Source organism: Trichechus manatus, unplaced genomic scaffold, assembly GCF_000243295.1.
Source record: "Trichechus manatus latirostris isolate Lorelei unplaced genomic scaffold, TriManLat1.0 scaffold00082, whole genome shotgun sequence".
NCBI classification, from domain to species: Eukaryota; Metazoa; Chordata; class Mammalia; order Sirenia; family Trichechidae; genus Trichechus; species Trichechus manatus.
The window spans coordinates 5,193,185-5,220,738 of record NW_004444018.1 but is presented as its reverse complement, the minus strand read 5'-3'; the positions used below and the strand labels follow the sequence as shown (position 1 = coordinate 5,220,738).

The 27,554-nt window shown below is 42.2% G+C and overlaps 1 protein-coding gene across 3 annotated transcripts in view; it reads right to left on the bottom strand.

Annotated features, from left to right (window-relative positions):
• The window catches only part of NTRK2 (neurotrophic receptor tyrosine kinase 2), a 437,432-nt gene that overhangs the window by 198,327 nt on the left and 211,551 nt on the right, over positions 1-27,554 (bottom strand). For 2 of the 3 annotated variants that reach the window (XM_012556956.2, XM_004381311.2), the window contains 2 exons: positions 10,933-10,980; positions 3,258-3,446 (listed from right to left, as the gene is read on the bottom strand). In XM_012556956.2, the coding sequence (XP_012412410.1) occupies positions 3,258-3,446; positions 10,933-10,980 (237 nt within the window). The remainder of the gene's footprint in view (positions 1-3,257; positions 3,447-10,932; positions 10,981-27,554) is intronic. The other variant, XM_012556957.1, reaches the window with a different exon arrangement.

Genomic DNA, 27,554 nt, shown 5'->3' with positions numbered 1-27,554 from the left:
CTTGACCCACCTGATCCCTGTAGATAACCAAGGTTTAGGACCCTTGCTGTTTTCTATCCTATCAGGGTACCTATGTCACTACTCTGTGATTATGCAATGATATGTCTGTCCGTCTCCCCAACAAGATTCATCATTGATGAATCTTCTGTTCCTCGCATTGTAGGAGGATGGTAGGTAATCAGTAAATGTTCATTGAACTTCACTTTCTATATTAGATTCTTACGGTTCAGTGAAATGAGATTGGGACCACTCTTTGTACAATTACACATATTTTCTGAAGCTAACATCTTTGGACAGCATGTAGCTTCAGGAGAGAGAAGTGAATTTGCTAGTTCATGGCCCAAGCCTCTGATGTATCCAGGAGAATGGTGGGTAGTGTTCATGTGATATTTTGCTTTAAGCAAATAGGAGAAGTTCTAAACTTTCTCTGAGATCTTCTTACATTTATTTCTCAGATGTAACCTACCCAACTTCTTGCAAGAACCTTTCTTTTGTTATTTTATAAAAATATTCAATGGGAATCCCTTACCTAAAAGCTAGGCTCCCAAAGTTACATGGGCCTACACAACAGATCTACATATTCTGAAATATTTTAATTTCTGGACAACTACAGTCAGGATGTTCAAATAAAGGATTTGTTGTTTTAAATGTATTTCTGTTGAAATTTTTATGTAAATCTGTTTAAATGAGCTAATACATTGTCCAAAATAAGTCTAATAAATAAACTCATATGTAGGCAAGTTTGATAGGAATAAAACAAATGAAAACATCTATGTCTCTTCTACTTCTTACAAGTCTGGTGGTGATTAATATTTCAGGAATATAGAACCACATTTGATCAGCATCTTGCTAACATCCAAGGTACCTCACGCCCCACACTACGGAGAAATAGTTCAACAGATTGAGTCCCTGCTCTCTAGGAGCTTACAATCTAACTTAAACAAGACTGCAGAAACACATACAAGAGTGGTCATACTACTGACAAAAGGCAACAGAGACATTGAAGATGAAGGAAAAAATTGTGGGACAAAGAATGACATTTAAAAAAAGATAAAGGGACAGAGAGAAGTAAATTGCTTCTTCACTCCCATTTCTTTGAGAAAAGATTCACAGAAGGTGTGTGATTTTAAGTGTTCTTACAATTGTGAAAGAGTACACGGTTTGGTGCCTGGAAGAAAGAAAATTGGCCCTGGTGTAAAATTTCTCCATGTGACTGAGCACACAGAGCCAGGTAAGGATGATTGCATGAAGGGCCCAGCAAGACTTTATAGGGAAGGAATGGACAAACGGAGAAATGATGGTTTGGAGCTCTCACATAGAGGCCAGAAATTCAGGGCAGGCTGTGAGTCTACTCCACTCTCTTTCATTCTTTCTAAGTAGGGTGTCATAGAGTGGCTGAGCCACAGAGCCAAGACTCCTTCAAAAATATTTTAAATGTCTAATCCAAAACCTTGGCAAAAATCTCTGTGGACTCTAGATTGAGAAGACAACTTTGGAAACTCTTTTAGGATTTCTAATGGAAGAAAGCACTCCCAAATAAAGCCACAGACTCAAGAGTCATGTATTCCACTTCTCTAGAATCTCATTTGGTTTTTGTTTGTTTGCTTTCTTACTCATTTGTTTACTTTATCTCATTGTATATATTGGGCTGATGGTATCTACTTGATTACTCAGCTTCATCTTCCTCCATCCACAAAGGAAAGCTAGCCTCAGTCTTACTAAAGTACATCATACGGCCCCAAACTACCAGTGAAGAGGTGTCAAAGTACCCTGCTCCTAGTGACAGCTATCAAAATAATGACAGAGTCCCCAACACGGTGTTCTGCTTTGCCTTATTTCAAGGCATATATTCAGTGCATACAGGGTATTTCAAGGACTTTTGGAGGTTGCTTACCTCATCAAAGGATGCACAATTTAAACAATGACTCCATTCGTCTCATTCCTACCATAATGACAATATTAGGATCAACAATACCTTGATTTCAAATAAGACCTTTTACTTCAAGGAGCTCAATATTTTTCACATATGTTATTTGATTTATCTCATATTATGTATTCAATTGAAAGCTATGTGAGATCCAGTCTCACACATTACAAACTTTTAAAATATTAAAAAGAGCCCTGTTGGCACAATGGTTAAGTGCATGGCTGCTAACCAGAAAGGTCAGCAGTTTGAGCCCACCAGCTACTCTGCAAGAGAAAGATGTGGCAGTTTACTTCTAAGGATTACAACCTTGGAAACCCTATGGGGCAGTTCTACTCTGTCCTATAGATTCGCTATAAGTGGAATCAACTACAAGGCAGTGGATTTTTTCCTATTAAATATACTTTGGGGTAAATTGGAACAAATAGGTGGGAATTGCGGGTGTTTCTTTATATATGAACAGATCCTATACTCATTGCTGAGTCCCCTTATCCCATGGGTGTTCTCAGTGGAAAGTCAGTCCCTAGTGACTAACCCTGCAATGGTACCAGCGACCTCTTTGATCTGGGCCACCTGGTGTGCTATACCTCATGGCCCTGCTTCACATGTCAGGAAAGGCATGGAGTTTCAATGGCATAAGCTTGTTTACCCATTGTGGTTTTATGTCTTGTTGAAGCTGTGCCCCATTTTTAACATTTGAGCAGTGGCTCAAAAGATAGGATAATAAAATGCTTGGAGAAAAATCTCAAGCTTCTAAAATCAGTGATTCCCAACAGAAGTGAAGGGGTTAATTTGTTTCTGCAAATTATGTCAGCCCACTTAATGTGCACGTCATCTGTTGCCGTGTCTCTTTGTCACTGTGGCATCAGAACAAGGTCTCATGCCGGGAACTAGAACTGAACAAAGAAAATAGAACTACCCAAACTGATACTGCCTGTGTGCAACACATCACCTTCTGACTACCTCTCGTGTATATTTAGTTACTTTCAACAAACCAAATTTAACCTGTCTTCTATAACTGATGTATGTGCATTCTATTTATACTTCTGGTTTCTGTCTCTTTTTCAAGATAAGCATGCATTGACTCCAATTTCATGTTGACAAATGGTTTTGGAAAATGGATTCCAAGAGAAGTTAGTATCTGCCCACAGTTCCAGTCCTAGCAGGAGACATGCCCTGAGAATTCCATAAGCAACAAACTAAAGGATCTACTCCTTGTGCCAAAAGTCCCAAGAATCCACAGACATTTCTCCCTCTTTCCAGTCATGCTTGTCACATTGGTTGATACAGCTATGCAGCAAATGGGCCAATAAGTATAAACAGCTGTACTTACATGTGTCTGGTTTGAGCTGACTGTTGGTGATGCCAAAGTACTGGGGATTTTCAATGACAGGGATCTTGGTCATTCCAATAATGACAGCATCGGGGCCGCCTTCTGAAGAAGATGGAGTGTTACTCCCATTGGAGATGTGGTGGAGTGGGCTGGCCGAGTCATCATCATTGCTAATAACTGAAGCTGGGCCTGGAGTTGGAAAAAATATATATTCTCCTGTAATTTTTAAACACTTTTATTGAGCTATAATTCACATACGTAAAACTCACCTACCTAATGGGTTTTAGTATATTCACAGTCATGCAAAAATCACCACAATCTAGTTTTAGAACATTTTCCTCACCCCAATTAGCAGTCACTCCTCATTCCCCACCCCTAGTCCTAAACACCATAATCTATGTTCTGTCTCTATGGATTGGCTTATATGGTCATTTCATGTAAATGGAATCATGCAATATGTGGTCTTTTGTGACTGGCTTCTTTCACTTAATATAATGCTTTCAAGGTTCACCCATGTTATAACATACATAAGTATCTTATTTCTTTACATTGTCAAATAATATTTTGTTGTATGGATATACAAGTAGTCCCTGACTTACAACGGGGTTCCATTCTGAGGACTCTGACGTAAGTCGGTTCTGATGTAAGTCAAATACCTGAATTCTTTTTTTTTTTTTTGATTTTCATTATTATTGTCTTTTATTTTCAGTATCTTTATAAATCATAACATTGAACATCTGCGAGTGGACATCTGAGAATGATAACATCAGCAAATTATGTGCTGCAACATTGTATATAGTACATATTACTAATGATAAGATGTAGATGTATAAAAAAAACAGACAGTCTTAAGTGCGGTTTGGCGTAACTTGAGTATATTATAAGTTGGAGACTCCCTGTACCATATTTTGCTTGTCTATTCATCTTTCAATGAGCATTTGGGTTCTGTCCAGTCTTTTTTTTTTTTTTATTATGCTTTAAGTGAAAGTTAAAAATTCAAGTCAGTTTCTCATACAAAAATTTATACACACATTGCTATGTGACCCTACTTGCTGGTTCCCTACACTGTGACAGCACACTCCTCCTTTCCACCCTAGATTTCCCGTGTCCATTCAACCCACTTCTGATCTTTTCTGCCTTCTCATCTCACCTCCAGACAGGAGATGCCCTTTTAGTCTCATGTATCTACTTGAGCTAAAGAAGCACACTCCTCACGAGTATCACTTTATGTCGCATATTCCAGTCTAATCCTTGTCTGAAGAGTTTCAGACAAAGAATGGTTGTTGGGAATGGTTTCAGTTCTGGGGCAATAGAGAGTCCAGGGGTCATGTCTTCCAGGGTCCCTCCAGTCTCAGTCAAACCATTAAGTCTGGTCTTTCTACTAGAATTTGAGTTCTGCACACCACTTTTCTCCTGCTCAGTCAGGGACTCTGTTGTTTTTCCAGTCAGGGTGGTCACTAGTGGTCTGTCCACTCTTTGGCTATTATGAATAGTACTGCCAGGAAGATAGGAGCCCTGGTGGTGCAGTGGTTAAAGCTATAGGCTGCTAACTGAAAAGTTGGCCATTCAAACCCACCAGCTGCTCTGCAGAAGAAAGATTGGCAGTCGGCTTCCTTTAAAAGATTTCAGCCTATGGGGCAATTCTTCTCTGTCCTACGTATGGGGTTGCTATGAGTCGGGATTGACTCGATGACAACGGGTACAGGCTAGGAATATTTGTGTACAAATTTTGTGTAGACATGAAATTTTCATTTCTCTTGAGTAGAATTCTGGGGCATATGGTAGCTCTATATTTATAGAGGAACTGCCAATTGTTTTCCAAAGTGGCTGCACCATTTTATATTCCCACCAGCAATGTATAAGGGATTTCTCTACTTCCTTCTCCTGTAATTTTATATGCAGCCTTCCTCTCTGCTCTCTGATGCCTTTGGAACACTCTGTCATTGAAACTCACAGCAGGACCCTAGGATTCCTGTTTCACAGGTACTGAGAGATGTACTAGAAATCTGAAGATATCAGTTATTTTCCCCACTCTTTGGACAACTGACTTACCTTCTTTGAACCTCTACATCCACATACATTGTAAAATGTACAAAATAATATCTGCTTGTTATTTTATGAGATGGGAATGAGGCTAGTGATATTAAAATGTATAATAAATTTAAACATGCTTTTTTAGTATGAATGATTACCAGGTATTATTAAATGAACTTAAAACTGGTATACCAGAAGTACATTGGACTACCCTATTACTATGTCCCTTTTCTCTATATTCTATGAGTAGCTGCATTATTTTTACCTACAAAATATTTTCATAACAACTGTGGAATGAAAAATCAATCCAATGGCAAAATTACCTGCTTTGCCTTTAGTAGTTAGCAGTAATATCTGAGTCACTACATGGATGTCTTTATACTAAAGTAATAACCATAGCATTTTTCATATAGCACTTAAACTTTCTAGTTCAGATTCTCAGAGTGTATATGCCTATACATATGGTCTACTGTGTCTTGTTGAACACCAAACTCATACTGTTTGCAACCAAAAATGGACTCACAAAGATAAAAGATTTACATGAAAGTTTCAAGACAATTAAGATCTTGATGGCTCACACTACAGGGGAAGTCAGCATAACTGGACTAAACCAAAGCTAAGAAATTTCCTTAATACAACCAAACACTTCGAGGGACAGTGTAGCAGGCACAGGGGCCATGGTTTCAGGGGACACCTAAGTCAATTGGCATAACAAAGTTTACTAAGAAAATGTTTTGCACCCCACTTTGGTGAGCGGCATCTGGGGTCTTGAAAACTTGCAAGCGGCCATCTAAGATGCACCAATTGGTCCCAACCCACCTGGAGTAAAGGAGAATGAAAAACACCAAAGACACAAGGAAAGTATTAGCCCAAGAGGCAAAAGGGGCCACATAAACCAGAGACTTCAGCAGCCCGAGACCAGAAGAATTAGATGGTGCTCGGCTACCACCAAAGACCGCCCTGACAGGGAACACAACAGACAGTCCCTGACGGAGCAGGACAAAAGTGGGGTACAGAACTTAAATTCTAGTAAAAGACCAGACTTAATGGTTTTATTGAGACTGGAGGAATCCCAGAAGACATGGCCCCCGTACTCTCTGTTAGCCCAAAATTAAAACCATTCTCGAGGCCAAGTCTTCAGACAAAGATTAGACTGTACTATGGGACATAAAATGATACTTGTGAAGTGTGTGCTTCTTAGATCAAGTAGATTCATGAGACTAAATGGGCAGCTCCTGTCCAGAGGTGAAATGAGAAGGCAGAGAGAGTTAGGAGCTGGTTGAAAAGAGCTGGTTGAATGGACACGGGAAATATGAGGTAGAAAAGAGGAGTGTGCTGTCACAGTATAGGGAGAGCAACAAGGGTCACATAACAATGTATATACAAATTTTTGTATGAGAGACTAACTTGAATTGTAAACTTTCACTTAAAGCACAACAATTAAAAAAAAAAAAAAAAAACTTGCCAAAAAAAAAAGCTCTTGATGGCTCCTGGTAGCACTCCATGCATGGGAGGTAGATAAATCCCCCTAAATGTATCTCACACACACTTCTGAAGTGTAGTGGAATGGGTGCAAGGTCCCACTGAGCAGACCCCTGTCCTCAGGTACTGAAGAAGCCAAGAGGAAAATAGAGAGAGAAAGGACAAAGAGGGAAAGACAAAGGAGAGAAGGGGATCAGGCAGAACCAAAATCCCAGGCAAGCCAAATGCATACTAGGAAAGAGAAAGTCTGAATCTCTACTTCCTGGGCAAGGGAATGTGTTTTCATCCAGCCCGTGAGGAAACATGTTTCAGCACCTCCTTCCACTCTCTACCTTGCCCTCACACTTCACCAATTCTAAAAGCAAAATTGTTGTGTTGTACATTTTTGAAGCAACTAAGAAATACAATGGTTACCATTCCTTCCACCCCCAAGATCCACCCTCTCCCCTCAGATGGGAATTATAGAGTCCCTGGGTGGTGCAAACAGTTAACGAGCTTGACTGTTAACCAAAAGTTTGGAGATTCAAGTCCACCCAGAGGCACCTCAGAAGAAGGTCCCAGAGATTTACTTACAAAAAATCAGCCACTGAAAAAACTGTGGAGCACAGTTTTACTCTGACACACGTGGGATCGCCATGAGTCAGAATCAACTTGATGGCAACTGGTTTTTATGGGGATCATCACAGTTTGCAGTGATATCAGTTGGACATTCCCCAGCTTGCTGTGTCTTAGACAAATGATGCAGCAGATAGTCAGGCTATTACCGGTAATTTTAAGATGCATTCTCTCAAGGGGAAGTGCATTTCAGTTGTCTTTAATGATATGCTCTGGCTTCATTTGGCAAACAAGTCCTCACAAAGCCAATTTTGAAGCCACAGTGCACACAAAGTGAAGGCAAGCCCACCAATGGGTGCTAGGTCACCTGTGTCAGTAAAGAGTGGAACTCCTGCCAAGAAGAGCTATAAAGACATGCGCTCTCTAAGGCCCACACCATCTCTGGTTTATGATTTGCTTCCTGACAGGCCTAAATCACCCAGAGTTTAAACCCAAATCTGGCCAGCAATGGAAAATAGAAATGTGTTATGCTAAGGTTTGGGGATCTTGTCATTAAAATTTTCCCACCACTGGGAAGCTGTTCCTCATGCAGCTGTTCCCTCATGCGAGATGACCAAAGCAGGCTACTGCCTGAGCTCCTCGAGGCAGGGTGCAATCACAGCCGCACATTTCTCAGCAGACTCCAGGCTACACCTTCCATCCCCTCCCTACAAAATGCCAAGAGTTGTCATTTTCAAATACTCCCCATGCTGCCATAAGGCCAGCGCTAGCTCCTCCTGGAGCGCCTGCAATGATTAGAAATGAACAGAATCCAGTTGCTGTCTTCTCTGATCCTCCTCTGGCCCAGGTCAGGCTATCAACAGCAAGCAGCATTCCATCATTTTTGAGGATGTTGATACCTAGAAGACAATCTTGAGATCCCCTCCAGAATTCAGTCTTGGAATCATCAACTGTCTACACAGCTGAACCCTGTCTAGAAGAGTTCAACCAAGGAAATCGCTCTTTGTTTCACCTCTTCCTCCAAAGCAAAACCTTTCCTCCCCTGGCCTTTCCAATTAAAACCCCCAACTCTGATGCATCAGATCACAGGGGAATGGGCTCACTGTTTAGAGAAGAAAATGCTGATGCAGAGAAGCAGTATAAACAACCAGAGGTAATTTTTCAAAAGCCTTTTCACTTTGCCAGAAAGCTGCTGTTGACAAATCTGAGCAACACATAAACCTTGACAATTGATCAAGTGGAATATTAATTCAAGTGCTGTTTCCTTCATTACTGATGTTCCAAATCCTAGAAGATTGATAAGGCTGGCAAGGTGGCAGGGATTAAGCCCATTTTTCTATGAACATTTTGATATAATGAAGTACAGAGCACAGCAAAGTTGGGAAGGAGGAAACGCTCTCAACGGGGACAATGAATGTCTATATAATTTGACAGCAGCCTGTCTGTGCCTATCATGGGAGCGTCTTTGTGTGTCTGTGCATGCATTTGAGGAGACACACGAACAAGACAGGCAGAAGAAGTGTCGGGGGCACGTCCCAGTGTGTTATGAGAAATTCATAAGAGGACTTGAAAAGCCACATTATAATGTTAAAAGAAAGTTTTAAACTGCCATGGATGTACCCACCTGCTGAGTATGGGGTTGATAGTTCTAATTACTGAGCTGACAAATATGAGTTATGCCTGGAAACATTTTCAGCCCATTTTTATTTTACTATGTCTCTGATGCAAAGAGGCATTTTTCTTTTATCAAGAGCTGCTTGGTATCATATCCTGTACATATGACTTTGCAGACATTTCTAAGCCTAACATAGACTGATCTTCCTGTGCTGAGAATCAGTGAAGGTCATCTGGGAAAGCAGTTCTCCCTCCAAGTGGAAAGGAGTGATTACTGTTCCTGAGAAGCTTCCCAGATGCACGGAGCTGGAAGTACAATTCTGAAGGAAAACTCTCTGCTGCCGTCTAAAAGGGTGAAAACCATATTTTGAAGCTTTCCAGGAAAAAGTTTCTCTCTGCAGTGCAAACTGGTTTGAACAATATTTAAGTGGTTACAGTGAATTACTGTTTGGTGGAGGGAAGACCCCTAGCTCCACCGTCCATGGGAGAGTTGGTCACCAGCCACTCCTCCCATACACAAAACTTTAAAACAGAGCACCATTACAACTGCCTGGGCAGGGCAATCCCTCAGGTATCTTGGCAAAATGACTGATCAGCTGTGTCTGAAATTTGCCCCTGGGAAGCTGCCTAGGAAAAAAGCAAGCTGGTTGAACTTGATGTTCTACCTTTTCCACATTTCCACTTTCCCTTTGCTGGTTAGAAGACTTTACCTTGGAATTCACAGGGATAGTTCAAGGTTAGGGTGACTTTCTCCTTTCAGACCCCTCCTGGCTCAGTCTGCCTCAGCCAGCTTGTCACTTTTGGTTTCCTGAACAGCTCCAAGCATCCCTGGGTGGCGCAAACGGTTAATGATCTCGGCTGCTACCTGTCAGGTTGGAGGTTCAAGTCCACCCAGAGGTGCCTCAGAAGAAAGACCTGGTGATTTAATTCTGAAAAAACAGCCATTGGAAACCTTAAGGGGTACAGTTCTACTCTGACACACATGAGGTCGCCATGAGTTGAAGTAGACTCAACAAGGCAACTGGTTGGTTGAAACAGACGTTGACAGAGACTGCCCCACAGGAAGGGGTCTGATGTCAGGAAACAGGGCTCCTTGTAAGGATGGAGAGGATGAGATAGACAAGTATGGGGTGGGTGGTTCAGAACCAGAAACTCTGTGATGCTGATACATGTCCCCGACTTTGCAATCTCACCTCTAGCCAACCTTGCTATCAAAATAAATACTAACCAGCAGATGGCCAGGATGGTCAGAGCTTGGCAAAGTATACGAGAGATGCAAGACAGCCTGTCTTTTCATGCTTTCTAAGCAATTCCTGTTCATTGTCTCCAAACCCATAAAAAAAAAACTGAACAAATTGGAGGTCCCGGGAGATCACACCTGACTTCAATCCTAGTAACGAGAGTCATCAGCTGTGCTCACTTGGTGAGCTACGAATGCTGCTTTTCAATTGTCAGCACACAGCCTGAATGCAAGGAGTAGAATGCAATCAAGTCCCAATCACAGTGTCTGGATGCGGGAGTCTGTTTTGAAAGTTGGTGAAACGGTCATAAATGAACAGCTGATTCACCACTTCAGAAATCTATTACATTGCATCTTGGCCAATGGAAGAAACTTAAGACCCAAAGCTGCCCAGGCATGAGTATTCAGCCAACTATTTGTTATGTGTGTCATTGTAATGGAGTTACATTCTAGTTCCTTAATCCTCTTAAAAAACTCGTCACAATCTAGAACTAGGACAACAGTTGACACTTCCCCATAGGATAAAAACAAGTCAATTTCAAAAGTGTAAAACAATTTATTGAACTCAATTAAAAAACGTCATGCCTTTTTTCTGGTAACTTCTAGGCCTCCTTTTTCAACAAATCAGAAATCAGGAACAGAGAAAATGAATCAAAGGCCAATGGATATAGAGAGAGTCTAAGCAGTTTCATCCTAATTAAAAGACACGAACTCAGGACTTATCCAAAGAAAGGGTGAGTAACTACTTACCAACACCTTGTCTTGATTTTACTTTCCCAAATCCAAACCATGAGAAATCTGAAAACCACAACAAAACATAAAATAAACTTCGAAAGAGAAGTGTAAACTAGAGGCAGTCAGCACTATCCTTAGTGAAATAACGCAACAAACTTCCATGAAAAACTCTACTGGGGGCCAGAGCTTCCTCTCAAACACCTGAAAACTAACCCTTGGATTTTTGTGTCAAGATTAATTTCCGATCCTGAGAACGTGGAAGTTCAAATCAGATCAGAGACAGCAGGCTGTCTTCAAGAAAAATGGCCGCCGCAACCCAGGGTGGACGGCTCGGAGCAGCTTTCTTTCTTTCCCACTGTCTCTCTTCCCCCTAAGTGGAAAGCTCATTGCCTCGAATTGAATCACCGAGCAGGAAAGCTGCAGGGATGAAAACTCACAATGCATTTGACAAATGTACTGTGGTTCTGAACTGCAGTAATGTGGGGGGAAAAGAAAGAGAAAACAGATCTTTTCTGAAGCTGAGACAGGCAAAAGAACATAAAATCCCATGGGAGATCTGACACTTTGGTTGAATGGCGATTCAGGATGGAAAGGGGGATCTAAATTGTACATGGATTCCCACTACTGACTTGCTGGGTGGCTGTGGGCAGCTCCCAACAGCTCTGGCTCCGTGTCTCTGATAGCCCAGTTTCCACTAGGTATATATAAGAAAACATCTTGATAGCACAGTTTCCACTAGGTATATATAAGAAAACATCTGAAAAGTACTTTAAGGCCCTCCATTAAATAAAGCCACAGTGAAATGTTACTTGTTTCTGGGCCTGACTATTCCCTTCTAGGCAGTTTCCACTGGGTTCAAAGTGAATTCTGCACAGGGAGAAATTCTTAACTGAGGCAGATAAAGGTCCCTGGGTTACACAAATGGTTTGTGCTCTGCTACTAACTGAAAGGTTGACAGTTCAAATCCACCCACTCCAGCATTTTTTTTTCCAAAGTCATGTTTCTATTTCACAGAGAATCCATTTAAGGAAAATGCTATAGCAATCCCTTCCTGATCGCACATTTCATATTATTTTCAGTCTTTAACTATAATAAACACAGCTGCAGTGAACATCTTTGCACATCTTAAGTGCTTTTCCTCTTATTTTCAAAAGTCATTCTCTTAGAATGAATCCTAGAAGTGAAATTACTAGGTCAAAGGGGATGATTACAGTTAAGGTTCTCAGCACATGTTACCAAATTGCTTTCCAGCTATATCAGGTCTCACTTTCACCAAGAGTGTGTGAGTGGGTAGGAGGGAATGTTGGGGTCTCACTCAGGGGAAAAGCTAAGGATGAACCACTTCCCTACTTTTATCCTGCCATTTGCATGACTCCACCTAACTGAGAGACCTGGCAAATACTCCCACTCCTGTGTGTGCCACGTGAAACCTTGGATGATGATGACGATGACTAAGGTCATTGAGTCAATTCCGACTCATGGCAACCCTATAGGACAGAGTAGAACTGCCCCATAGGGTTTCCAAGGAGCACCTGGTGGATTTGAACTGCCAACCTTTTGGTTAGCAGCAGAATGCTTAACCACTGCGCCACCAGGGTTCCATGAATCCATTAATGTTCCACATAACTGAGGCTGGTGTTCTGCAAAGGTTCAATAAGAGGACTGCAAGTATGAACAGAATAAGAGCCCCTCTCACTTATGTTGTTGTTGTTGTTAGGTGCTGTTGAGTCGGTTCTGACTCAGAGCAACCCAATGCACCACAGAACAAAACACTGCCCAGTCCGGCACCATGCTCACAATTGTTGTTATGCTTGATCCCATTGTTGCAGTCACTGTGTCAATCCGTCTCGTTGAGGGTATTCCTCTTTTTCGCTGACCCTCTACTTTACCAAGCATGATGTCCTTCTCCAGGGACTGATCCCTCCTGACAACATGTCCAAAGTATGTAAGATGTAGTCTCGCTATCCTTGCTTCTAAGGAGCATTCTGGTTGTACTTCTTCCAAGACAGATTTGTTCATTCTTTTCGCAGTCCATGGTATAGTCAATATTCTTCACCAACACCACAATTCAAAGGTGTCAATTCTTCGGTCTTATTCATTGTTCAGCTTTTGCATGCATATGATGCAATTGAAAATACCATGGCTTGGGTCAAGTGCACCTTAGTCTTCAAGGTGACATCTTTGCTTTTTAACACTTTAAAGAGGTCTTTTGCAGCAGATTTGCCCAATGCAATGCATGTTTGGATTTCTTGACTACTGCCGCCATGGGTGTTGATTGTGGATCCAAGTAAAATGAAATCCTTGACAACTTCAATATTTTCTCCAGTTTATCATGATGTTGCTTATTGGTCCAGTTGTGAGGATTTTTGTTTTCTTTATGTTGAGGTGTAATCCATACTGATGGCTGTGGTCTTAGGTAGTCATTACGATTCACCAAGTGCCTCCATCCACCCCCAGACTCTTCTCCCTTGGTCCTCACCCAAACCCTGTGAGTAATATGTCATCCTCTGTTTATTGACACAGAACAGAGACTCGGAGAGGCTGGTAGACTTAGCAAAGGTCACAGTTAGTAAGTGATGGAGCAGGGACTCAGCCTTCTCATGCCAAATCCAGGTGTTTTTCTTTCTTTCAACCACAGTTGCCTTTCTAATGTTCCAAAACACTTAGCCAATATTAGCCAAATTTTACAACATTACATCAGGATTCAATTTTACATATAGAAAAACACTATAAGTATTCATTCATCTTCATTTATTTATAGTAGAGGAGTCATAAAGAATAAGCTGCAGAGCCTGCCCTCAACGAGCTTACAGTCGAGGATAAGGTATCCTAGAAGCATACCCAGGATGCTATAGGAACTCAGAGGAGAAACATCTGTTTCAGTATGGGGGGTTATGTTAAGGGAGAGTTCTGTGAACTTTGGACAACAAATTAGAATTGGCCAAGAATCAGAAAAGCAGAAAGAGCAATACTCATGTAAATAGTTCCAATAACCCAAATGACATTGCGTTGATCCCGACTCATGGTGACCCCATGTACGTCAGAGTAGAACTGTGCTCCATAGGGTTTTCTATGGCTGACTTTTCCAAAGCAGATTCTCCAGGCCTTTCTTTCGAGGCACCTCGGGGTGGACTCAAACCTCCAACCTTTTGGTTAGCAGCCAAGTGTGTTAACTATTTGCACCACTCAGGAACTCTTGCAAGTAGCTCAGTCATGGCTAAAGTGGGGAGCTAAATAGCATTGTTGCATGTGTCAAGAAGTTGATAATGCTGGTATGTGGAAAAAGCTAGAAAGGTAAGCAAGGATCTAGTCAAGGGTTTGGATTTTATAGTGAAAATTGTGGGTAGGCACTAAAAAAGTATCTCAGGTCAGGAAGTAACAGGATCAAGATTAATTTCAGAAAAATCATTTTGGTTGCATGGTAGAAACTGGATTATGCAAGGCAAAGGCTGAGGGCAAGAGCCTGGTTAAGGAGGCTTTTAGAGAAATGAAGGCATGAGAGAATTGGGATCTGAACTGGATATTGGGGAGGTGGGAGGGTGAAGATAAGGGGATGCTTGTCAGTCCTATTTAGGACAATCAACAGGACTTAGTGACTGATTGCAAGTTGAGGAGAGTGTGGAGAAGGAACAAAGAAGGTTTGGAGTTTCAACAATGAGGTACGTGATGATGCTACCCGTAGTCTCCATGGAATTTATAAAGGGAGCAGGTTTAGGGGATGAACTGAGAGGACTGGTTTGGGACACAAGCCCCAGATAAGATGCCCATGCAGAGAAAACATAAGAGGAAAGTTGGCAAGATGTTCTTGAGCTTAGGAGACAGGTCTAACACTAAGACTGGATTCTCTCAAGGTCTAGAGCCCACAGTCTGGTTGGAGAACCAAAGCTGGGTGCTGTACGTAGGACACAGTTCTTGTTTAGACACATAAGTACTCTTTTGTAGGCACAAAAGGAGGGCACTCAACTGAGGCCAACTTTTGACCAACTTATTCCTAAGTCTCTAAAATATTTGTAAGTCCTCTTGAACAGTGACACAGCCATTATGTCCAGGGAATCCACTCTTCTTGACCATACACGATAGTCCTTGGAAAATTTAACAGGCCAGACATAGAAAGGTCAAATTGATGCCTCTCCCCATAAAGTCGTTCCTTGGTCAACAGCTCTTTCTTGATGGATTTAAGCAGTAGTCTTCAAACCTTCATGTTAAATTTCACCAGAAAAATTTTCCCACAAGGCCAAAAAAGAAACAATTTCTCAATTTCCTGTGATGTTTCACCCATTGGGAGTCGAGTCTTGCCAAACATTCTTTTTCTTTTCTGCATAATAAGAGACACTTTATTCATTGCAGAAGAAAGGGCTCCTTCTAGTTGTGGTGAGCTTAAAGGAACCCCCTCCTTTTGGAATCTCGACTGACAAAGGCTGTAAATCATGAACTTAATTAATTAATTAATACCCCCTCCTTTTGAGGAAAGCTCAACCTTCCCTGACCAGAGAGGAGGAACTTAGAACAAAAGAACACATTAGCACATTAGCAACTCTAAGACAGGGTTCAAACTAAATAAAATAAATGGCAATAAGGATTACTTTTCCAATGTCTTTCAAAGGAAACAGCTAAAACCTAGGGGGCTACACGGGTGATATTTATGATGCAAGAGAGAGATTCAGAGAAAGGAGCCAGAAATGGAGGCAAAATGGAAGAAACTGAATCTTCCCTGTAGGTGATGAACTGCACAAACACAGAAGTCATCTGAGCTCGAGAAAGTATAGTTCATGGATTTTCTTCTTAAGTTTCAGAGAACTCACTTAGATTTTTAGTATGTTAAGACCAAAGGCAGCTTTTCTCTCCTTTTAATTCTGGAGAAATTCAGATTTGCTGTTTGCAAGTGTGATTTCTTTATATCTTAAGGTAATGCTCACCATCCTCTACCCCCAGGAAAAGCATCTCTAACATCGTAACGGAAGCACGTAGGATAATATGATTCACTCACAGAAATGTACTTCACCTCCAACTTCTTATGACCACACTCACTCCCTAAAACACTCACAAAAGAGAAGGCTCTGGGCTGCTTTGCTGGAGGAAAGATGCAGACCAAACAGTGTGCAGCCCAGGGTAGATGCTCGACAAGTGCTTGACTGAGTGACTGATGGACTGTTACTTCAAACAAAGACCAAGATTACTGGTCATTGGAGTGGAGGGGAAATGCACGGAAAGGATCGCTTCGTTAACAACATAACTGTCTCCCTTTCCTACTGACACATAATCGGAGTGAGTAATATAGCTTGCTTCAAATTAATTCCAGTTCCTCAGGGCACAGAACAGTATGGTTTGGAGCCAAGTTTCCACTTCAATTTAATCTTGACCTTTTATTTAAGGATGAAACCTTTATTCAAGAAAAATTCATCTCTACAGCCTAAGAAGAGGGCTTGCTTTGAGTTAAACTGATTCTGGAAACCATGAAGCAAAGGATATTGGTATCTTCCTGACTAACCTTCTTTTGGCTTCATCCCTTCACTTCCAGTGTGATTTATTTCCATTCTTCTCTAAGAAAAGCAACACCAAGCACATCTTTTGTGACTAATATAAAGAAAAATATGTGTATTGTGGCTGAAACTGTTAGTTGCTCTCTGAAATCTATATTATTGTTGTTAATTGCCATAGAGTCGATTCCAACTCATGACAACTTCATGTGTGCAGAATAGGACTGCTGCATAGAGTTTGCAAGGTGTGAACGTTCAGAAACAGGTCACCACGCCTGTCTTCCAAGGCACCTCTGGGTAGATTCCAGCCACCAAACTTTCAGCCAGTAAGAGAGTGCTTAGCTGTTTGTACCACCCAGGGATTCACATTTTCCTCTTTTTGCCTCAGCCCATAGCTAGACTACATTTCCCAGCCTCCCTTGCAGTTAGATGTGGCCACGTGACTAAATTCTAGCAAATAGAATGTGTGCAGAAGGGATGAGGCCCACACCCAGGAGCGATCCATAAAGACTTCTTATTTTGCTACCCCATTCTCATTCCCCTTCTAGCTGACCAAAGTGGAGACAACAGCTAGGGCAAACTAAGAAACCACTACTTCAAGATAGCAGAGGGCTCTTCCACCAACCGATTAATTCTCCCACTGCTGCTATGTGACTGTAGACTGTGTAGAAGACATCTCATGTTACTCTACCTGAGAATCAGTGAAGCTGAGTTCTTTATCCCCCAACTCTCATCCATCTGCAAGAAATAAACTACTGGGTTTGAACCGTTATCCACTCTGAAATTTATTTACTATGGTAAGGATCTACCCTAGCTGATAAATGTTATCGTTAGCTACTGTCAAGTTGGCTCCGACTCATGACTAATCTATGCACAATGGAACAATCGGTTGTGGATCAGACAGTTCCACTGTGATCCATAGGGTTTTCACTGGCTAATTTTCAGAAGAAGATTGCCAGACCTTTCTTCCTAGTCCATCAAGGCTCCACTGAAACCTGCTCAGCATCATAACACGCAAACCACCCTTAACAGATAGGTGGTGGCTGCACATGAGATGCCAAGGCCAGGAATCACACCTGGGTCTACCATGTGGAAGGTAAGACTTCTACCACTGACCCACCAATGCCTCAGAGCTAATACATGTAGATAAAGAAAAAGCGCATATAGTTGAGGTGTTATTAACTAATTCTATGACTTCTGAGCCCCCCCACCACAAATTCAAAACTATGTGTCATGCAGTGTGCATTTTTCTAGAAGGTCCATAGCTTACATCAGATTCCAAAGGGTTCTTCACTCCAAATGCTAAGAACCACTGAAATGCATATAAATAGCTATAGAGACAAAGAGATAAGTACAGACGTACTATGCATTTGTGTTTAATTATGATCCCTATAACAGTTGATCGGGGTGCTGAGAGCTAGCCATCATCTCTCACCTAGATTTCTGCAGTAGCCTCTAACTCATCTCCCTGCTTCATTCTTGCCTCCCCCTAGTCTATTCTCCGTGGAGTTGCCAGAGTAATCATTTTCAAGTATAAATCAGATTATGTCATTCCCTGCTTAAAACTGTGTAAAGCTTTCTCATTGCATTTAGTCTAACTTTTTGATCATCACTATAGAGCCTTGCATAACATGAGTGGCCTCATTCAACCTACCCAGCTTCCCCCAACTCATTTCCTATGAAACAGCTGTCATGGTCTGTGTTCTGTTCCCACACACTTTGCATTGTTTCTTGCCTCTGCTCTGAATCCTCTTCTTGGGCTCTTCCCAGGTAGGACTACTCCCCATCCTTCAGGTTTTAGGTCAAATAATACATGCCCAGAGAGGCCCCAGCCTCACTGTCTCAGCTTCTTTCTAGTCACTCTCTGTCAAATACCAATAAATGGCTTTATGTATCTAATTTATTGTTTATTATCTGTCTCCTTTACTAGAAAGTAAGCTCTAAGAAACCAGTCGCTGTCTTCGACTAGGACCCCCAGAAACAGACCGTAACTCCAGGATCCATGTGTACGTAGTTTATTGGAAAGAAGTCCCAGGAAGCACCAGTGTTGGAATGAGGAAGGGAGGTGGCGGGTGGGGGAGGGAAGAGGGGGGAGAAGGAAGCCTATAATAGATACATTATTGAGTGGGTTACATAGTGGGCAGAAAAGAGTTGCTGCTGGAGTTCACTCCAACTCACGGTGACCCCGTGTGTGCCAGAACAGAATTGTGTTCCATAGGGTTTTTTGGTGACCTTTTAAAAGCAGATCACCAGGCCTTTCTTCTGAGGTGCCTCTGGGTGAACTCAAACCTCCAACCTTTTGGGTAGCAGCCAAGCACATTAACTGTTTGTACCATCCAGGGACTCCACACAGTGGGCAACGAGTTCAAATCCCCTGGGAATCTGGGGAGACAGCACAGAATTCTCTGATTCAAAAGGTGAGGAAGGTGGGTCAGTTACCCTCCACCTGTCATCTGTCACTGGCTGAAAGCCTCAGGCTAAGAGAACGCCATGAGGCAGGCAGCCATGGGTGCATTCAGTCCTGGGTACATGCAGTAGGGCTTGCATGTACCCAGCAAGTCTAGGCTGGTGAGGCGGAGAGGTTACGGGTGGGACACCAGCAGCATCTCCTCCAGGGATCTTGTTTATGTAGTTCACCACTATCTCCAGTCTCTACAACAGACCCTCCGTTAATACTTGTTGAATGAATGAATGAATGCAAACAACTACCTTAAAAAAGCACTATATGAAGTACAACAAGGGTGATAAAAATGCCAGTATGCAAATTATACACCTGATGTACAAACCGCTATGTTATACAAATATACCTGTTACCCTCTCGATTCATGTGTGGCCCTCCAATCAAACCTCACTGAAGACAGTATTTAAAGGAGAGCAAAACCTAGAATGAAGTCCCTGGGTGGTGCAAAGAGTTAATGCACTTGGCTACTATCCAAAAGGTTGGAGGTTTGTGTCCACCCAGAAGCACTTCAGAAGAAAGGCCTGGTGATCTAGTTTCAAAAAATTAGCCATTCAAAACCGTATGGAGCACAGTTCTACTATGACACACATGGGGTCGCCATGAGTCAGAATCAACTTGACAGCAACTGGTTTTTTGATTTTAATATTTAGAATCCAGCACTCCAGGCAGCAGGGTGGAATAAAAATGCTAGACTATATGTCAGAAGACGTGACTTCTCTGGGAGAAGCGAACTGCATGACCCTGGCTGAGTCACTTCCCCCTAGTAAACTGCTTCCTACTCCACGAAGACAGGTGGAAAAATGGCATCTCAGGCTCATCCAAGCTCTAACAATCCATGATACTAATCATTAGGCACATATGACTGGGAACAGTTGTCACATGGCCTTATATAGTTTTCCTGAGCATGGATATTTTGAGATTGTGAGATCATGTGCAATTTATGGAAAAGCACTCCGTCAACCGGCCTAGATTTTCTCTGCTAAATAATACTCGGATGTTTTGTGCCACTATATCCTCATCTTAAGAGAAGGGCTGGTACTCTGCAAAAACAATTTTAGAAATTAGTATATATCAAATACTTGTTATATGCCAGGAACCTCACTAGAGATCATATACTACTTTAATTACCAAACAAACCCACAGCTGTCGAGTTGATTCCAGCTCATAATGACCCCACAGGGTTTCCGAGGCTGTATATCTCTACAGAAGCAGTCTGCCACACCTTTCTCCTGCAGAGCCACTGGTGGTTTCAAACCACCGACCATTGGGTTAGCAGTTGATCGCTTTAACTTTAATTAGAGAAAATCAGTCAGCTTCTATAGCAGTCTTTAAAAGAAAAAGAAAAAAAAAAGTAGGCTAAAAGCCTTAAACTCAATAGACTTTAAGTTCAGAATTCTAAAGTAGGGACAGATAAAACACAACTTGGAGAAAGATGTCCTAATCGCATATTACAAACATTTAACTTTTAGGGGAAAAAATTGCCTACTACTTCTCTCTTTCATTTTGAACTTGTGGACTATTTCAAAGAAAATTCAGCTGATCTACATTTTAGTCATTCACAACAAAACAATACAAAGCCCTGGGGTTTTTTGTTCGGTTGGTTTTTATTGTGCTTTAGGTGAAAGTTTACAGCTTAAGCTAATTTCTCATACAAAATTTTATACACATATTATGTGACACTAGTTGCAATCCCTCTAATGTGACAGCATGCTACCCCTTTCTAGCCCGGGTTTCCTGTGTCCATCCAACCAGCTCCTGTCCCTTCCTGCCTTCTCATCTCGTCTCCAGACAGGAGCTGCCCTTTTGGTCTCGTGTATCTAGTTGAACTAAGAAGCACACTCTTCACAAGTGTTATTTTATGTTTTATAGTCCAGACTGAACTTTGTCTGAAGAGTGGGCTTTGAGAATGGTTTTAGCTCTGGGTTAACAGAGAGTCCGGGGGCCATGGCTTCGGGGGCTCCTCCAGTCTCAGTCAGACCATTAAGTCTGATCATTTTACGTGACTTTGAGTTCTGCTCCATACTGTTCTCCTGCTCTGTCAGGGACTCTCTGTTGTGTTCGCTGTCAGGGCGGTCATTGGTGGTAGCCAGGCACCATCTAGTTCTTCTGGTCTCAGGCTGACGGGGTCTCTGGTTTATGTGGCCCTTTCGCCTCTTGAGCTAATATTTTCCTTGTGACTTTGGTGTTCTTCATTCTCCTTTGCTCCAAGTGGGTTGGGATCAATTGATATATCTTAGATGGCTACTCATAAGCTTTTAAAACCCTAATGCCACTCACCAAACTAGGATACAGAATATTTTAATAAACTTTGTTATGCCAGTTGACCTAGATGTCCCCTGAAACCATGGTCCCCAGACCCCAGCCCCAGCTACTCTGCCCCTCAAAGTGTTTGGTTGTATTCAGGAAACTTCCTCGCTTTTGGTTTAGTCCAGTTGTGCTGACTTCCCCTGTAGTGTGTGTTGTCCTTCCTTTCACCTATGATGATTCTTGTCTACTATCCAGTTAGTGAATTCCCCTCTCCCTCCCTCCCTCTTTGTTTGTTTTAATCTACTGTAAATTCCAAAAGGCTTTTTCTCTCAAAGGCAGTCACCACCTCCCCTGGGTGAATGAGAGATGGAACCTAGACCTCCTTATAATTAGTTTCCAAGCTTGGAATTTGGACAAAGTCAGGGCAACTTCTAATCAATAACAAGATCTGTCAGAGATGACAGAGTGCTATCAAAACTTCTTCTTTCTACTGTACCACCCTTTAAGACCTCCAAAAGCTTTATAAACATTTTCTCAGCCGTCACAAGCTCCCTACAGGGAAGGCAGGTGAAGTCTGGTTGCACACACATACACACACACAAACACACACACGTTTCCCTGTAAACACTGTCTTAATGTGGGGTGAGACATGCCCCAAATTTCCCTCTCTCTGCAGAAGAAGGTTGGTTAGCACTCAAAGCCAGTCTTTGGGAAGGAAATTGGCTGATTCTCAGGGAATCATCTTAAAAGTGATGTGAGTGACCCTCAAAGAAAGCGACAAGCCCATAGGGTCTGGCAAACACTTTATGTCAAATTCCCATGAGCTCTTGTTTCCATGGAAAACCTAAACAACAACTCAGACACACCGATGGTACCAAGTCACCTAGTGAGGCCAACAGAAAGGAGGGCTGTGCTCTGCAAGCTTCTTTGCTCAGGATTTGCTGGTATATTAAATGTATTTGAAAATGCCTTTGCAATTTCTGCTATACATTAATAGTTACATCTGTATTTATGCCATATATATACATACACATGTATATAATGCAAATTCTTTTTTGGTCCCTCTAAACCAACAATAGGAGTGGTGCAATGGGTAACATGCTCAGCTGCTAACTGAAAGGTTAGAGGTTTGAGTCCACCCAGAGGCACCTCAGAAGAAAGGCCTGAGGATCTACTTCTGAAAAATCAGCCGTTGAAAACGCTATGGAGCACAGCTCTACTCTGACACACGTGGGGTCACCACGAGTTGGAATCTACTTGACAGCAACTGTTTTTAGACCAACATTTGTTCTAGCTAATGCGAAGAACCATGTAGAATATTTTTTGAGGTTATATTATGGAGCTTCTGGAGAAGAAAAGGAGGGTGGTAGGGTTTCCAGCCATAATTCTCACGACAGGATATTTTCAATTTTCAACTGTATTCGAATTGTACCCTCTAGTCTGGGAACAGAGTGCCCACCTTCAGGTCGTCTCCAGCACTTTTGTCTTTCTCTTCAGGGACTGGTTGTTTCAGTTCCCACCCACCAGCCACCCTCCAGACTGTTGAATCCAGCCAAGGTCAGGAAATGTGTGAGTCCACTACAATAGCCGAGATGTTCATTTAATTCTATTCCTGTGAGCTCTTCTATTAGGAAGTTCCCATAATGAAATAGAACATGATAGGATTATATACACTTATAAAGCTGGGTGCTGAATAAAAATACTTGAATAAAATGACCATAAATAGAGCAAAATGAAAACCCATTGTTTAAAATTCAATACGGGCCCACTGATTTAACTATTAGTCCCCCTGCTGAGAATCACTGAAGGTCCTGACACACTAGCAATGGAAAAAACTCAAACTTGTAAGATGAAACTGCATTTCTGTCCTTAGTGTCTTCCCAGTAAATACCCAATGTGCTCTTTAAGGTCCACTGCTTTTCTGGAAATAAATCAAATTGATTGCCTAGGTCAGTGGTTCTCAGAGGGGGGCGGTTCTGGTCCCAGGGGCCTTTGGGCAATGTCTGGAGACATTTTGGGTTGTCACAATGGCAGGAGGGGGCGCTACAGGCATCTAATTGGTAGAGGCCAGGGATGCTGCTAAGCATGCAACGATGAACCCGGAAGGGCAGTCCCACGCAGGAAAGAATTTATAGCCAAAATGTCAACAGTGGCCCAAAACCAAACCCATTGCCTTCAAGTCAATTCCGACTCATAGCACCCATAGGATAGAGTAGAACCGCCCCATAGGGTTTCCAAAGCTGTGATCTTTATAGAAGCAGAGTGCCACATCTTTCTCCCACAGAGCAGCTGGTGGGTTCAAACTACTGACTTTTCAGTTAGTAGTCGAGTGCCTTAACCACTGTGCCACCAGGGCTCCTGCCAATAGTGCAGAGGTTCAGAAAACTTAGCCTCGGTCCCAGGACAGCAGGAGGGGAATTTATCCTTGAACCTTTTATGCCTGTTAAAAAGAAACCCTGGCTTGTCTATTCTCCCTGTTAACACTGGACTTTAGTCTTCTTCATGGTATTCCAATGTGCTTGCCACTGGTCTCCTGGCTTCTGGTCTCTTTCTCTCTCTGTTTATCTCACGCCTCCCGGGAAACAGCTCTGATATTGTTATTTCTGCTGCTTTTAGAATAGAAAGGCAATGCAGTTCAAAGAATGAGAACTGGATTTGGCCTCTGTGACTAGGGTTTGAGTCTTGGACCCACCATTTCCTGGCAGACACCCCACAACTACTCATTCTCTCTCTGAGTCCTTCCTCTGTTGATGGGAACAATGATAGGGCTGTTTGAAGGATCACGTGAGCTGATGTATCTGTGAGACCTTTGTAACACTCAGGTATTATATAAATACAGAAGATTTAATTTATAAACATAGGGAATAATAAAGTCCAAGATCCTCAGTGGCATTAAAATCTTTCATGACCTAGCCTCAGTTTTATCATCCACGACTCACCTTAAACATCCCCAGATTCCAGGTAAAGTGTTAGTTTGCATTACTCAAGTGAACGTGCCTTAACCTTTCCTATTTATTCATTAATTCATTAAAAAACTATTCATTGACCACCTGATAGATGCAAGACAGTGTGATAAATGCTGCGACGTAATGAAGGGTAGAACAAGATAATCACAGCCACTGTTCGGCTGTTAACCAAAAGGTCGGCAGTTCCAATCCACCAGGTGCTCCTTGGAAACCCTATGGGGCAGTTCTACTCTGTCCTCTAGGGTTGCTATGAGTCAGAATCGATTTGACGGCAGTGGGTTTGGTTTTTGGTTTTGGTTCATACAGAGCTCCCAAATTTCATGTCTTTGAACCTGCTGTTTTTACTACCTAAATTATAACCTTCAAGCCCCATCTTTGATCAGTCATTGTTATTAGTTGCTGTTGAGTCGATTCTGACTCATGGTGGCCCCGTGTGTTGCAGAGTATAACTGCTCCATAGGGTTTTCAAGGCTGTGACCTTTTAGAAGCAGATCTTCAGGCCTATCTTCTAAGGCTTCTCTGGGTGGGTTTGAACTGCCAGCCTTTCAGCTAGTAGTCAAGTGCTTAATCATTTGCACCACCCAGGGACTCCTCTTTGACCATTAAATCTTACTAATTCAACAAAATCCACCTGAAGCTCACTCCATCATGAATCATTTCTATACTCCCCAAATCAAAAGTACCCACATTGACACTTGGGCTGTTTGTCTCTGATGATAAATACCACTTCTCCACTGCATGATTTACATAATCTTGGCTCCCCTATTAGATTTTAATCATTCTCAGTTGAAAAAAGGTCATTCAACTTTGTACCATCTCCAATAATCTTCATAACAGTTATAACAGCATCAAGCAACGTACATTACATATGGTAGGTATTCGATAAAGTCTCTTTGTTGATTGAGCCTGATTGGAAGGTTTTTAAAAAAGAGCATGAGATACCCATGAAGACAGCAGAGACTGAGTTGTAAAGCACAGACGCATACTCTAGCAGGAAAAGCCATTACTGTTACCTACTGTTCTCTGTGTTTCCAAGGCACCTGTTCTCTGCTACTGTATTTCTCACTCTGGATTTTAATGATCTATTTCCTTGTTGTAACCTCCCCCAGACTGTAAGTTCTTTATGGGCAGCAAACTTTCTATCTCATCTCCCCACTGTACTTCTAGCACTGAGTACAGCGCCTGGTACATTTTAGGTGCTCGGTGAAGATTTGTTGAATGAGTGAAAGAATGAGTTCCAACTTGTCATCTTTGCATTCTTCAATGAACATGGGATCATGGTTGCAGTAGAACATTATACGGCTCACCTCTCCTTCTTGGCCCAGCAGAAGACTAGGCTCCCCCATCTACCAACCCATGTCACTTGCTTTTGTTAATAAAATGTGACCAGAAATGATAGATGTCACTTCTAGGCAGAAGATTTAAGAGCCAGTCTTGGGTTTCCCACTTTCTCTTCATCCCACTACAACAAGCCATGAAGCTTCATGTTCAGGTGGTGACATATCAGATTCTGGGTTCCTGAGAGACTAAGATGAATAGAGCCCTCCTAAGGTCACTGGCTGGCAAAAATCGTTTACACTTGAGCCCTGGTGGTACAGTGGTTGAGAGCTACCGTGTGCTATAGCTGCTAATCAAAAAGTCGGCAGTTCGAATCCACCAGCGGCTGCTTGGAAAGCCTATGGGGCAGTTCTACTTTGTCCTGTAGGGTCACTATGAGTCGGAATTGACTCCACAGCAGCAGGTTTGTTTTGTTTTGTTTTGTTTTGTTTACTATGGAGTACAACTGCTCCACAGGATTTTCTTGGCTGCAATCTTTATGGAAGCAAATCACCAGACCTTTCTTCCGAGGTGCCACTGGGTGTGCTTGAACTGCATTAGAAGCTCTTAAACCCCTGTTTGAGAAACCACCTAAGCACATTTATTCCTCAGACACCATAAAAACAGTTGACTCCTCATGAATAAAATCCCACCTAAAGCAGGATTAGGAGTCTCTAGGTGCCGCATTCTGTTAAGCGCTGGACTACCAGCCGAAAGGTTGGCAATTCAAACTCATCCAGAGGTGCCTCGGAAGACCCAGCAATCTGCTTCCAAAAGGTCACAGTCTTTTTTTTTTTTTTTATTGTGGTAGTTTAAATTAAGTTTACATTTCAAGTTAGTCTCCCATACAAAAACTTATACACACATTGTTATGTGACCCTAGTTGCTCTCCCCATACTGTGTCAGCACACTCTTCCTTTCTACCCCTGATACCCCATGTCCATTCAACCAGCTCCTAGCCCTCTCTGCCTTCCCGTCTCACCTCCAGACAGAACTGCCCGTTTAGTCTCTTATATCTACTTGAGCTAAGAGGCACTCTCCTCACAAGTATAACTTTATGTCCCACAGTCCAGTCCAATCCCTGTCTGAAGAGTGGGCCTTGGAAATTGTTTTCGTTCTGGGCTGATAGAGAATCCAGGGGCCATGCTTTCTGGGGTTCCTCCAGTCTCAGTCAGACCATTAAGTCTGGTCTTCTTACTAGAATTTGAGTTCTGCACTCCATCTTTCTCCTGCTCCATCAGGGATTCTCTGTTGTGTTCCCTGTCAGGGCAGTCATTGGTGGTAGCTGGGCACCATCTAGTTCTTCTGGTCTCAGACTGATGAAGTTTCTGGTGTATGTGGCCCTTTCTGGCTCTTGGGCTAATACTTTCCTTGTGTCTTTGGTGTTCTTCATTCTCCTTTACTCCAGGTGGTTGGCACCAATTGATGAATCTTAAATGGCTGCTTGTCAAGCTTTTAAGACTCCAGATGCCACTCATCAAAGTAAGATGCAGAACAGTTTCTTAATAAGTTTTGTTAAGCCAGTTGACCTAGATGTCCCCTGAAAGCATGGTCCCCAGACTGCCACCCATGCTACTCTGTCCCTCAAAGTGTTTGAGTATATTCAGGAAACTTTTTAGCTTTGGTTTAATCCAGTTGTGCTGACTTCGCCTGTAGTGTGTGCTGTCCTTCCCTTCGCCTAAGATAATTGTTATCTACTCTCTAGTTAGTAAATACCCCTAACCCTCCCTCCCCATCAAAGAATGTTTTCTTCTGTGTTAAAACCTTTTCCTGAGTACTTATAACAGTGGTCTTATACAATATTTGTCCTTCTGTGACTGACTAAATTCGCTCAGCATAATGCCCTCCAGATTCCTTCATGTTATACGATGTTTCACTGCTTCATCGTTGTTCTTTATCATTGCATAGTATTCCATTGTGTGGATATGCCATAATTTGTTTATCCATTCATCTGATGATGGGCACCTAGGTTGTTTCCATCTTTTTGCTATTATGAACAGTGCTGCAACACAAACACGAGTGTGCATGTATCTATTCATGTGATGGCTCTTATTTCTCTAGGATATATTCCAAGGAGCTGGATAGCTGGATCGTATGGTACTTCTATTTCTAGCCTTTTAAGGAAGCGCCAAATCGATTTCCAAAGTGGTTGTACCATTTTACATTCCC